Source organism: Euprymna scolopes, chromosome 22 (assembly GCF_053919585.1).
Source record: "Euprymna scolopes isolate OS-2025 chromosome 22, ASM5391958v1, whole genome shotgun sequence".
NCBI lineage: Eukaryota > Metazoa > Mollusca > Cephalopoda > Sepiida > Sepiolidae > Euprymna > Euprymna scolopes.
Window position 1 is genome coordinate 114,913,156 of NC_136503.1, and position 15,175 is coordinate 114,928,330.

The window sequence follows — 15,175 nt, forward strand, 5'->3', positions numbered from 1 at the left end:
AGATGGTTGAGTTTTGCAAAAGGAAAGGATAAAAACAATAACATTAATTTTTGGTTAGGAAGCCAGTCCTGTCGCAATACATTTAGTAATAAAAATAAAAGTAATAATAAAAATAATAATAAGAAGAAGAAGAAGAAGAACCAAACTTACTTTTGTACTGTTTTATCATTACCAGAATTTTCCTCTGAACTTTGACCTTCTGTTGTAGATGATTGGTTTTTGGAGTTTAAAGGTTGTAACACATTTTCATTTGTGGATTCTTTTTTAATTGATGTTATTGCAGCTTCTGAAGGTACTGATGATGATGATGATGATGATGATGATGCTACTGATGGTATTGATGGTGATGATGATGATGCTAATGATGGTGGTCTGTAAACTTTATTCTCAGTCGCAACTCTTTGAATGGCTGGGGGTAAATTTGGTGTGTGGTGCTCAAGAGTTTTTGGTTTGACGACATCGCGTTTGGCCTTCCAAGCTTTGCAGATGCTTTCATCAACATCATTCCGTCTCATTTCAGAAATGTCATAATTTGGCGGCATCTAAAAGAAAAAAAATTGCACACAGTAAGAAAATATCAAAAACATTTGCTTTACTTGGATTATTCAAACTACTTTTCTCACCTTCATTTTTAGTCTCATAACGTTTCAACCAATGTAACCTTCAACACTTCTTCAGGTGTATTTTGTCAAACTCGGGAATAATTTTGAATGGAACCTTTATTTAATCTGTGGGGGGAAGCATGTTCTCATTCCATCAACCATGGCCGTGTAGAAGTCCTAAGTAATCCGCAATTGTATTTTAGTATCATCTGCACTGAGGATTGAACCTTCAACCTCTAGAAGAGTGGACTTACAACTGAATTTTACCAAGTACTTTATCCACTATATCACGGGTCCTTATGGACAATTCTAGTATGAATTTTAGGAGTCTTCAACTTATTTGTTTTCAGATATACATTCTTACAACACCCAAGATGAGAACAATAGTTAAAAATAATCTACATAATATGAACTAGCGGGACCTGTGGAAATTCCACAGGAGACTGATTCATATGTAATATACTGATGTTGGCATTCCGTAGATGTTCAGCAAATTTTAACTACTAACGATTGCTACAACATTTTCCCATTGACTACTGTACACTTATTAACCTTTATAAGTGGTGACTCCTTTGTAAAAAAAAAAACAAGTGAAGCATGCATGGTTCCCCATGAGTGCACAGTCAACGAGGCATAAAAAAATGACGAAGTTCAGCATTTGACACCCCCCCCCCCCATTTAGCCCCAAAAGTTCCCAGGAGACGTCAAATCCTGGTGAAAATGAACAAACGGTGCAGTTTTAATTCTTAAAATATGTAAATGTGAGTTCTGCACAATACAAAAAAAAGAAATGACTAAGTCCATCATTTGCCCCCCCCCTCCATTTAGCCCCAAAAGTCCCCAAAGCCTTAACATATTTAAATTTGAGTTCAGCACCACGCAAAACTATTAAATAGACATACACAGGAAATTTTGGACAAATATGGTAAAATAATCCCCAAAATGGAGTGTTTTTATTAGCCCTAGCCCCTGGGGCACACCCAAGAGTTATCGCGAAGTATAGACAAACAAAATTATGTAGAAATCAGTTACAACTTTTCAGAAAAAAATCCAAGGCATCAATTTTTTGAATAAGCACAAAAGTGTAAATTTTAGCCATTTTAACCTAAAAGGAGGAGGGGGGGGGGCAACCAGAGTTTTCCCCGAAAATCCGTTCTATTACTTTTTTACTCATATCATGTTTAATGTTTGTGCAAAATTTCAAAAATTTCCAAGGTATAGTTATTGAGAAAAGTGCGAACAGACGAACAGACAAGGGTGAATTTACAGGTCCACCTTCTTTTTGTCAGGAGACCAAAAACGATATACATAAGTAGCAAAAATTGGGATCAAGAAGAATAGATAGTGGACCTTCGGTTTACTTTTGCTTATCTTAATTTGTTGCTTAGTCTTCACATTCCATGAGCAATATTTCTGACAAAGAAGAAAGAATTGCTGTTTCTGAGTCAGAATCTACACTTATTATTGGCTAGTTTTTTGACTGTGAAGTAATATTTTTTCTCCTTACATCAAGTGGCTTCATGTTGTGTCTAGAAAGATTTCCATAATAAAAAGGTTTGCAGAGAGAGAAAATAACTCCAATTGAATTTAAAATTATGTTTTTAAGCAAAAATAGTCTGCTTTAAATTAGTGCTGAATGACCTTTATGTCTATCTTTTTTCAGATTACAAAAAAAAAATGTCACTTAGTTTTTAAAAATATGATTCTTGTCTAGAATTCCCCCTATATTAAAAACAAAAGATAAAGAAAAATCTGTTTGATGTATGTACCATGACCAAACAAAATATCATACTCCAAAAATTATGTAAATTGATCAAGTTCCTTTATTCTTATGTAAAATATTTTTAAGCGATTAATGAGAATTTGTAGGCATTACAAAATAAACCTCGCAAGTTTGGAATTACCGTTGAGTTATCTTAGCTTTTGTTTGGAGATTCTTTTCAAAATGGGTGGCAAGGCAGTCACTCCTCAGATACTCATAAAATTCGATTTTTTTTTTTTTAAATAAAACTACTTGATCAATCTATGATTCTTGGAAAAAATTACGTTTTCGTTTTGCCATGGGTACATGCATCGTACAAAGATTTTTTTATTCTTGTTTTGTAATATAGAAGGAATTCTGGAAAAGAACCAAAAATAGTAATGATATTTTTTATGTTAATTTCTTTAAATTCATAAAACATGCATCGAGTTACTAAAACTTATTTCAACTTACATGAGATTCAAACTCGAGTATAGATATTGTAAAACTAGAGCCTTACATTAGAATACTCTGTCTATTCCTTTTTCGTCAACCAATTACATGTTTCTAGATAAAACTCTCAAAACAATACAATCTTTTCATAGTGTGTGTATATATATATATATATATATATATATATATATATATATATATATACACTCAGGGTGACCCAAAAAAAACAAGCCCCAACTCTATTAGGCCCAGTTTTTTACTGTTTTGTCTGAATGAAATGAAACTTTGGTCATAACTAGTTTATTATATTCAAAGGGTCTTTGGCCTTTTTTTTCTCCGTTCTACAGCATATGTTCTAAATGGCCTCTTTTGTTTTTTTGGGGTCACCCTGTATATATATATATATATATATATATATATATATTTCATAATGTTTTTAGGGATACAAAATTTAAATATTGCAATTAGGAAGGGAAGACTTTTATGATTCATGATTAAAAGTAAATTTGTATATATATATATATATATATATATATATATATATATTCCTTTAATCTTCTCTCCAAAAAGGGGGAAAAAGGGGGGAACAGGAGAGGAAAGAAAGAGAAATGGGGAGCCAGCTGACCAGTTTTGACCCTCGCTTCTCAAAGCTGTATCGAGGGAATTTTTAAAACAAAGAATGAAAAAGTGATTAAAAATTGCGTTTTATTCAATTTACGGGGAGAAAAAACACTTGTAACTTGTGATGAACAGTGGGTTCTTTACAACAAACGGCAATGCTCAGCTCAGTGGTTAGACATCACCGAAGCTCCATGACACTTCCCAAAGCCAGAGTTGCACTAAAAAAAGGTCATGCTGACTGTTTGGTGGTTTGCGACCAGTCTCATCCATTACAGTTTTTTGAATGCAGGTGAAACCATTACAGCAGTGAAATACTGTTAACAAATGGATGAAATGCATCAGAAACTTCGACAACAACACCCAGCATTAGTCAACAGAAAAGGCACAATTTTTCTGCATGACAATGCCTGACTGCACATTGCTAAACTGACCCTGCAGAAGTTGAGCGATTTGGGCTATGAAACTCTGCCTCATCCGCCATACTCTCCAGACCTCTCACCTACTGACTACCACTTTTTCAAGAATCTCAACAACTCTCTGCATGAGAAATGCTTCAAAAACCTAAGCGATATCAAAAACGCCTTCAGCAACTTCATCGCCACCAGAACACAAGATTTTTATGTCACTGGCATAAATACATTTGTTTTGCATTGGCAAAAGTGTGTTAATGCTGATGGTGCTTATTTCGATCACTGAATTTCTGTTTGAGCCGAGATATGTTCATCTAAATTTAAAAGTTAAAAACTGCAAAAAATTTCTTGTCAACCTCATATATAGAAAGATAGATACATTGAAAAACTATGACTTGTCCTAAAATAGCAACTGAATACTGAATACGAAAACAATGAATATTCAAAAAAAATTTAAACAAGAAAATTAAATCTACTGAATTTATTATTTGTACTAAGCAAATCTTTTGATATAGTAAATAGAATTTACTTTGGGCTGTATAGTTTTATGTGAAAACGTTGTGATTTTATTTGAAATAACCATAAAAGATTTAATATAAATCAGCATTTGAGAGGGAGAGGGAAGTTGGTGCAAATTCCAAATTCCTTATTTTGGTTGGTTCTCTAGGAATTTACTTTTGCTTTTTCTGCTCTGTGAATAAAAGACATTTAGGGAATGGTCATATGATATGTAATTTAATTCCTTATTCCTGAAGAGAACAAAGTCTCACAGACCACACCCGGACTGGGAGTTCCTTAGGCTGAAGCAAAAAACAAATAAGAAATATTTCTTTAAATTATGGACTGGCAATGAAAGAGATTTTCTTTTTAAATTGTTATGTAAAATTATTATATGTGTATTTTTATTGTTGTATGTTTTTGTGGGGAATTATTGTGCTGAGAGCTTGTTGTGTGCGCGTTTGTTATGTGTAATTATTATGTTGTATGTTGCGTGGAATTATTATTATGTTATGTTACGTGGAATTATTATGTTATATATTATGTGCAATTATTATAATGTTGTATGTTATATGCAATTATTATTATGTTGTATGTTATGTAAATTATTATTATGTTATATATTATGTGATTTATTATGTTGTATGTGTGGAATTATTATTATGCTGTATGTTATGCGGATTATTATGTTGTATGTTATGCAAAACTATTATGTGGTATGTTATGCAAAATGATTATGCCGTATGTTATGCAAAATGATTATGCTGTATGTTATGCAAAACGATTATGCCGTATGTTATGCAAAACGATTATGCCATATGTTATGCGAAACGATTATGCCGTACGTTATGCAAAACTAGGATGTTGTATGTTATGCAAAACTAGGATGTTGTATGTTATGCAAAACTAGGATGTTGTACGTTATGCAAAACTAGGATGTTGTACATTATGCGAAACTATGATGTTGTACGTTATGCAAAACTATGATGTTGTACGTTATGCAAAACTATGATGTTGTACGTTATGCAAAACTATAATGTTGTACGTTATGCAAAACTAGGATGTTGTATTTTATGCAAAACTAGGATGTTGTATTTTATGCAAAACTAGGATGTTGTATGTTATGCAAAACTATTATGTTGTATGTTATGCAAAATTAGGATATTGTATGTTATGCAAAACTAGGATGTTGTATGTTATGCAAAACTATTATGTTGTATGTTATGCAAAACTATTATGTTGTATGTTATGCAAAACTATTATGTTGTATGTCATGCCGAAGCTATTATGTCGTATGTCATGCCGAAGCTATTATGTCGTATGTCATGCCGAAGCTATTATGTCGTATGTCATGCCGAAGCTATTATGTCGTATGTTATGTGCAATTATTATGTTGTATGTTATGTGCAATTATTATGTTGTATGTTATGTGCAATTATTATGTTGTATGTTATGTGCAATTATTATGTTGTATGTTATGTGCAATTATTATGTTGTATGTTATGTGCAATTATTATGTTGTATGTTATGTGCAATTATTATGTTGTATGTTATGTGCAATTATTATGTTGTATGTTATGTGCAATTATTATGTTGTATGTTATGTGCAATTATTATGTTGTATGTTATGTGTAATTATTATGTTGTATGTTATGTGCAATTATTATGTTGTATTTTATGTGCAATTATTATGTTGTATGTTATGTGCAATTATTATGTTGTATGTTATGTGCAATTATTATGTTGTATTTTATGTGCAATTATTATGTTGTATTTTATGTGCAATTATTATGTTGTATGTTATGTGCAATTATTATGTTGTATGTTATGTGCAATTATTATGTTGTATTTTATGTGCAATTATTATGTTGTATGTTATGTACAATTATTATTATATCGTATTTTATGCGGAATTATTATGTTGTATATTATGCAGAATTATTATTATGTTGTATGTTATGCGGAATTATTATCATGTTGTATGTTATGCGGAATTATTATCATGTTGTATGTTATGCGGAATTATTATCATGTTGTATGTTATGTGGAATTATTATTATGTTGTATGTTATGCAGAATTATTATTATGTTGTATGTTATGTGGAATTATTATTATGTTGTATGTTATGCGGAATTATTATTATGTTGTATGTTATGCAGAATTATTATTATGTTGTATGTTATGTAGAATTATTATTATGTTGTATGTTATGCAGAATTATTATTATGTTGTATGTTATGCGGAATTATTATAATGTTGTATGTTATGCGGAATTGTTATGTTGTATGTTATGCGGAATTATTATGTTGTATGTTATGTGCAATTATTATGTTGTATGTTATGTGCAATTATTATGTTGTATGTTATGTGCAATTATTATGTTGTATTTTATGTGCAATTATTATGTTGTATGTTATGTGCAATTATTATGTTGTATGTTATGTGCAATTATTATGTTGTATGTTATTTACAATTATTATTATATCGTATTTTATGCGGAATTATTATGTTGTATATTATGCAGAATTATTATTATGTTGTATGTTATGCGGAATTATTATCATGTTGTATGTTATGCGGAATTATTATTATGTTGTATGTTATGCAGAATTATTATTATGTTGTATGTTATGCAGAATTATTATTATGTTGTATGTTATGCAGAATTATTATTATGTTGTATGTTATGCAGAATTATTATGTTGTATGTTATGCAAAACTATTATGTTGTATGTTATGCAAAACTATTATGTTGTATCTTATGCAAAACTATTATGTTGTATCTTATGCAAAACTATTATGTTGTATGTTATGCAAAACTATTATGTTGTATGTTATGCAAAACTATTATGTTGTATCTTATGCAAAACTATTATGTTGTATCTTATGCAAAACTATTATGTTGTATCTTATGCAAAACTATTATGTTGTATCTTATGCAAAACTATTATGTTGTATCTTATGCAAAACTATTATGTTGTATCTTATGCAAAACTATTATGTTGTATCTTATGCAAAACTATTATGTTGTATCTTATGCAAAACTATTATGTTGTATCTTATGCAAAACTATTATGTTGTATCTTATGCAAAACTATTATGTTGTATCTTATGCAAAACTATTATGTTGTATCTTATGCAAAACTATTATGTTGTATCTTATGCAAAACTATTATGTTGTATCTTATGCAAAACTATTATGTTGTATCTTATGCAAAACTATTATGTTGTATCTTATGCAAAACTATTATGTTGTATCTTATGCAAAACTATTATGTTGTATGTTATGTGGAATTATTGTGTTGTATGTTATGTGGAAGTATTATGTTGTGTGCTTGTTATGTAATGAATAGAAGTGCATCTGGGTCTTTTCTCCTTGCAACATTGTGATTGGCTAGTTAAACCACAAGTACTGACTAATGAAGCCAACTGGGAAGAGATATTGAAAGGTATGCAAGCCTCAAACTAGAAATACTACTTCAATGATGACATTCGTTTCGTATGGTGGCTTACCAGGTTTATTACTCAAACTGAAAAGAAACTGCTCCGATAAATATCCTTTCGTAGGATCAATTTGTTATATGAAATTATGTATTTGTTTTCCTCTAATCATACAATAAAAAAACCTTTTCGACATCATTTCATGTTGAAGCCATAATAAAAATAAAAAGTATAGATACTTTCTAAATTTAAAATCTCAAAGATTGGTGATTTAATTTTGGTTTTATAGTGCCAAGCAGAACAATTAGTCTAAACCACTCCTGTGACAGGATGCTAGTTGGTCTCCAACTACTGTGGAAAATACCACAGAAAGTTAAAAGTTTAAAATTAGGACTACAGATCAAAATATGACGTTATAAGAGGAACTACTTGGCAGAAAGGAAGGATCAGTTTTGCTTCTTGGGTGTTTAGTGTCCAAGTGAACAGTTTTGCTGTTTTTGAGACTTTCACTATCGTATGAGGATTTGAATAGGAAGATGCAGTTCATCTAGATGTATTTGAAGTAAAAACCAGAGCAAATAATGGAGTTATTTGTTTTTTTTTAATTGTTTCCATTACTCCAACCACAAAAAAAGAGGTAAAGAGCAACATCCATATGACTGACACTGTCACCATTCTTGAGAAACATCACAACTCAATGAGCCAACTACTTATGTGTCAGCTTTCAATGAAGAAGAGAACTAGCAATATGCGACGATCAGAAAATTTTCCATGCAGTGTTACAGCATGCCAACGTGCCTGAATTGAATCGAAATGTCGTGCGTAGAATTTTGCTGTGATGCTGACAGATATATAAATACTTTTTTGATCATAATACCGCAACTGCAATAAAAGTTCGCAGATTTTACAAAGATTTTTTAAAGAAATCCATTTATCATTATTTTAACTGAAATCTAAGAACTGTCGCAATGAATTACTTACGGGTTTTGCCGCTCTGTTGATGCATTTTAAATAATCTTTGTCGGCCAAACAATTCCCAAGAGAATTTCCAAAACTTCTGTTGAAAGAAAAAAAGAGCAAAAGAAAATATTCAAATGAAAACCATTATATTTCAGTGATAGGATACTTCTTACTTTTTATGGCGTCACAATCACCACTTCCACCCTGTTTTGTCCTCACATTCCATAAGCAATGTTTCTGACACAGGAATAAGAATTGCCGTTTACTGGATCGACCGTTGTTTTCTTCTAATTCATTTATCAATTTTTCAATTTCATTAACTCTTTATCCTTGAGTGGTTTTATCCTTGATATCATTAAAGTACAGGGTATAACAGGTACAAGGAAGAATTAGGAGTGGATTAAGTTCAAAAAAGTTCTGGCATTACTAACCAGCAGCACTTTAGCATTGTCTATTAAGGAAAGAGTCTATCAGGCAAGTGTACATAGTGTGATATATATATATAGTGTGATGTATGTGTGTGTATATGTATATATATATATATATATATATATAGTGTGATGTATGTGTGTATATATATATAGTGTGATGTATGTGTGTGTATATATATAGTGTGATGTGTGTGTGCATACATATATATATAGTGAGATATGTGTGTGCATATATATATATATATATATATATATATATATATAGTGTGATGTGTGTGTGCATATATATATAGTGTGATATGTGTGTGCATATATATATATAGTGTGATGTGTGTGTGCATATATATAGTGTGATATGTGTGTGCATATATATAGTGTGATATGTGTGTGCATATATATAGTGTGATATGTGTGTGCATATATATATATATATATATATATATAGTGTGATGTGTGTGTGCATATATATATATATATAGTGTGTGTGTGTGTGTGTGTGTGTGTATATATATATATAATATATATATATAATATATATATATATAGTGTGATGTATATGTCAGGGCTCTACATTGTGAGTGAAACAGTCACATTTGCAAGTAATTTTTCAAAGTGGTGACTATAAATAATGAAACGCTTATCTTTGGCGATTGCATTTCTTTGACTGACAATCTTCCAAAAGCTCATTACTGCATGAAGAATATCTTTTCAACTTTTTTTTTTAATAAAACAAGCCAAGTCAAATTATTTAAACAATAAAAGGTTTAACAAAAGAATATATTTCTTTTTAACAAATGCTGTTTAAAAAAACATTTGAGGAAATTCGAATGTTTATATCTTCAAGTATGAACATAAAATTTGTTGTTTATTTAGAATTACACTTATTAAAAGAAAACACAGAAAAATCTTTATGATGTACATACTCGTCACAGAATGAAGATGGCATATTCTAAAAATTATGTGGGTTTGGCTAGTAACTTTTCTATTTGGCTAGTAAACGAAAATATTTTGTTGTCAAAGGTCAACTAAAGATACATTTGTCTGTAGAGCCCTGTATGTGTGTGTGTGTGTGTATATATATATATATATATATATATGCTAACTAACATATCACAGAACAGTTCTGAAGAATACTGTTTTAATTGTAATATTATTTATTTACTTTTATAGATATATACATTACATATATATTTTTTTAGTTTATGTATTAGTAAAATAGTAATTGGATTGTGTCTAGATTTTGTTTTGAGAAAGTGGTATTTTCCACTGGAAGCCATAAATTTAACAGCTGTCCTATTTTTATTAATTTCTGAAACAGCTACATGAGAAACAGCTGGTGATCCCCATTTTCTACTTAACAATTTAAGTTAAGCTTTCTTTTTTTGTTTTGTTATCTAGCTGAATCTCCTTTTGTAACTATAAAACCTCTAGCAGTAAGTCAACTTATACAAGTGTTAAGTCTATGATATGTTGAACTTTGTTAGTATACCTATGAATTCAAGCTGCATTTATTTTTTTTATATTTTTCTATGAAATAATCAAAGGTTCTTCACACACACATATGCGCGGAGGAGGGGTGTTCCAAAATAATGGCTCCTATTTTTTTATTCTGCCCTAATGGATTGATCAGAAGAGATTGCAAGTTGCATTGTTATGATGACTGAACTTATGCATTCATAACCTGAAAGTTTCATCTCTCTGCTGCAAATATTGATCGTATGAGACTATAAAAAGGCAACTCCTGTCATGGACATATACCAGAAGCAGAGGTGCATGATTGAATTCCTGGCAAGAATGCATTGAGAATGGTGGTGACTATGTAAAAAGATAAATTATGGAGCACAAAAGGTCGTTCGTTTTAATGGTACCACTCTCGTCTTCGTACCTCTTCAACTGTTTGAAGTAAAAAAATAGGAGGCTCTTTTTTTTTTGGAATAGTTCTCATGTTTAGCCAAACAAAATCAATATAACTTTGACATTTATTAATAGCAGTCAGTTTTCTCTCTTTTTTTTTTTTTTTAATTTATTCATACTAACTAGGCTTGATCTTAAAGTTTTAACACTTCTTCAATTATTTACAGATAATGTAAGAATAGATAAGTTGGAACCACCGGAATCATTAAAAGAAAATAAATTATATCATGATGATTTGTGCCGACCGTCAAAATAAAGAGATTATGGTCACTTCTCAATGCTCCTTGAACAGTGTAAAAACAATCTGGCATAAACTAGACAATTGCAATGGAGGCTATGAGGCTGTGGCTAAAAATAAAACGACATAACAGAAGATCTGATTACTCTTGCACCGCAGAATTCCTCAAAATTCTACAAAAACAAATGTTAGAGAACCCTGCCAATGAAATTTGGGCTTTATCTTGTGAATTGAACGTTTCACCTTTTACCATGAAGTTTGCATTCAAAGAAGACTATCACTACTACGCATACAAACGTCGTAGAGGTCAATTTCTCACAGAAAAGACTCACAAAAATCGTCTGATAAAAGCAAATAAACTTTTGAGCAAAAGGAAACATCCTGTGAAACCACAAACAATCTTGTTCTTTTCTAATGAAACAAACTTTTATCAAGATCAAAATGACAGCACACAAAATAACAGATGACTTGAATGCAATCGTTAAGACACTCCTAAAGTCATGCATACTAAATTTCCCCAAACTCTCATGGTTTTCGGATGTATGTCCTCAGAGGATGATGTGATACCTCTGCATTGTTTCAAACATGATCTCAGGTTGAATTAAACCTTGGATAACAAAGGTAGCTAATAATGGGCCGTATGCATAGCAGAAGGATTTGGCTCCACTGCCACACCTCAAGGGAGAAGTCAAAAATGGTTATTAGCCAATTTTTACAACTACACAAATCCTAATGTTGGGCTTGCAAACTCCCCGGATCTTAATCCGATGGGTTATTATGTATCGGATACTGTTAATAAAGATACAAATCGCCATATCAGTTCTACAAGAGACTAATCAACAGAAACAAAGTGGATTTTAAGTGGTTTCCAAAGGAAAATTTAAAACCAGCTTGAGGCCCAAATTGAGGCTGCAATACACACTAATTGTGGTTATTTTGAGTAAAACTTTTCAACAATAGTTTGATTTCCTTGCCTACTGAATTTCTTTGAAAATCAATTAGATAGACGAGAGTAGGTGGTTAAGGAGAGATAAATTAAAAATCAATTAGATTTAACATTAAATTAGATTTATCAATTAAATTTTATAGATACCAAGAACATTTTATTTTTCCTGATAAAACCATCAAATTTCTCACAAATACTTTATATTTAGTATTGAAGGCTATTACAATGCAAGAAATGGAAAGTTGCGGACACTTGGGTACCTTGCCAGAGTATATAAATAAAATAACTACCAGTTAGTAATATAAAAAAAAAATATATATCAAAATAGGTAATGCAGACAAAATAATCAAATAAATAATATATAGTATATAAAGTCACAGTAACCTCCACAAAAAAAAACAAATAAAATACTTTTTATTCCATTTGCTGCAGAGATATTTATTCATTGCAATATAACTCCAAAACAACATTACCAGTTTACACAGTTTTCAAGGGATTTGAAACATCTACTATTTGACAAGGAGGATTAAAACACCTACTATTTGACAAGGAAGATTTTCCTCAAAATACAGGGTGTCCGTAAAGTTACTATACAGTCTTACAAGTTACTATACAGACACCCTGTAATATATTAACAGTACAGTAAGATATTGTATTAAAATATTTATTTGTAACAAAAGAAATAAAAAGAAATAACACCTTTATGTTTATAAAAATCTCAGAAAATACATGTGTTACATCCGAAAAGATTGTAACAATCAAGGCAAACAATTTCTATGACAAATATTCAAATTGGAGGCCTTCAGCTCCAATACATTCTCGACAACGTGACACCACACTCTGACAAACTTTGGTGCACAAGTCACGATCAAGGTTGGCAAATGCATCAATAACAAATTGTTGAAGATCTTCAACACTTCTTGGCTTTCTCGAATACACAGAGTCTTTGATGACTCCCCAGACAAAGAAGTCCATTGGCGTTATGTCTGGAGATCGTGGAGGAAATTCAATGAGCCCTCGCCTGCCGATCCATTTATCAGGAAAAAAAATAAATATTAACTATTAATACAAATATAATACAATAAAACAATAAGACTGTATAGTAACTTTACGGACACCCTGTATATTTTGTACACACATCAGATCACTATGTAAAAATTTTGACTTTTCAAGTAAGATTTACTGTTATATATATATATACTAGTAGGGGCGGCCGGCGTTGCCCAGGTGTGAGTTGTATGCTGAGCAAAAAAAAACAACAGTAAAGTTTTTTAACTTTGGACCCTATTATGACCCCTTAACATTTATTGTTTAGGGCTCAAACTAAGTTATTAAGTTATATCCATGTCCAAGGAACCTATATCTTAAATTTCAAGTGTTTAGACCCAATATTGTCATAAAAATGTTTAGTAGAGTTCTCAAAGGTCAAATTGTTGAACTTTGACCCCTTAATCGCCAAATTTCTGTCCGAAAACCGATCACATCGATTTTCCCAGATGTACACAGACACACAAACAGACAGACAGACAGACACAGACACATTCACTTTTATAGATATATAGATATACAGATAGATTAAACAAATATATATACGTTTATATAAATATACTAGCATTTCAACCCGGCGTTGCCCGGGTGTTTGGATGTGTATGTTGAGCAAAAAAAAAAAAAAAAAAAAAGTGGTAGTAGGAAGGCAGGCTCGAATCCGTACCGCAAAGGAAGAAAAAAACGGGGTAAAACCTAACGTTTATGCTGTTAGGACCACTGTCAAACCGGAAGCAAAATTTTTTAAAATTAAGGCTAAACAATCTAAAGGAAGGATAACTTTCAAAAATATCGGCAAAAAAAGTGACCCCACCCCCTGTAGAAAAGTGCCTAGTTGAAGGGGAAGATATTAATGTTTTTGGCCAATTTTTCGATATTTGTCGTATGAAAGGTCAAACTTTAAAACGATACTGATCTTGGTAAAATCTGTCGCCTCTATTGAAAGTTTAAGGCAGACATGCAAACAGACATACATACATTTATATATTGGTAATTAAAAATTTTCGACCCAAACTGATGAAAAAGCTTGCCCTATCTCTGAATACCCTTTATGTAAAATTTCAAATATTTAGACCAGAAATTGTTTGAGTAATTTGGAAGAGGCCGCAGAGGTCAATTTTTCCTTATTAACTTTGACTCCTATTATGACCACTTAAAATTTATTGTTTTGGGCTCAAATCAAGTTAGATTCATGTCCAAGGAACCTATATCTAAAATTTCAAGTGCGTAGACCCAAAATTGTTGGAGTTTGGTAGAGTTCTCAAAGGTCAAATCGTTGAACTTTGACCCCTTAATCACCAAATTCCTGGCCAAAAACCGATCACATCGACTTTCTCAAATCTCAGTACCCTGTAAATCAAGTTTCGAGTCTGTAGACTAAAGATTGACAGAGTTATTGCGTAGGGAAATGTACACACACACCTGTTCACTTTTATAGATTATATATATATATATATATATATATTAGATAGATAGATTTGTTTAACAAAAATATATACATAGATATAAATATATATGGAAACAATTTTGTGTTTACTATAAACTTTTTACCCAAATATTATGCAAGTATAAATCATGTAAAATATCTTCATGAATAATAGTTGACTACAGATGATCATCCCATTAGAAAACCGAAGCAACTAATAGGGAATTAATTAAAATGAATGTTTAAAAGAATATGCAAATTAGCTAGATCTTTTGCTAGTGAATACAATTCCACAAGCCATATATAACAAAATTGTATTTTCTTTTTAAATAAATAGAAAAGAGCGTTGAGTTCGGTTGTCTTTTCTGTTTGCTGCTGTCCAAAGACCGGCTGCCGGTCCCTGTTGGGCAGGTGAGCCTTGTTTTTATTTTTCTGCCTCCCCGCGAGGC

The 15,175-nt window shown here is 31.2% G+C and overlaps 1 protein-coding gene across 2 annotated transcripts in view; it reads right to left on the reverse strand.

The window, feature by feature from the left end:
• LOC145243674 (uncharacterized) overlaps window positions 1-15,175 on the reverse strand; it is a 284,330-nt gene that overhangs the window by 29,015 nt on the left and 240,140 nt on the right. For both annotated transcript variants that reach the window (XM_080106723.1, XM_080106724.1), the window contains 2 exons: window positions 8,749-8,824; window positions 151-542 (listed from right to left, as the gene is read on the reverse strand). In XM_080106723.1, coding sequence (XP_079962849.1) covers window positions 151-542; window positions 8,749-8,824 — 468 coding nt within the window. The remainder of the gene's footprint in view (window positions 1-150; window positions 543-8,748; window positions 8,825-15,175) is intronic.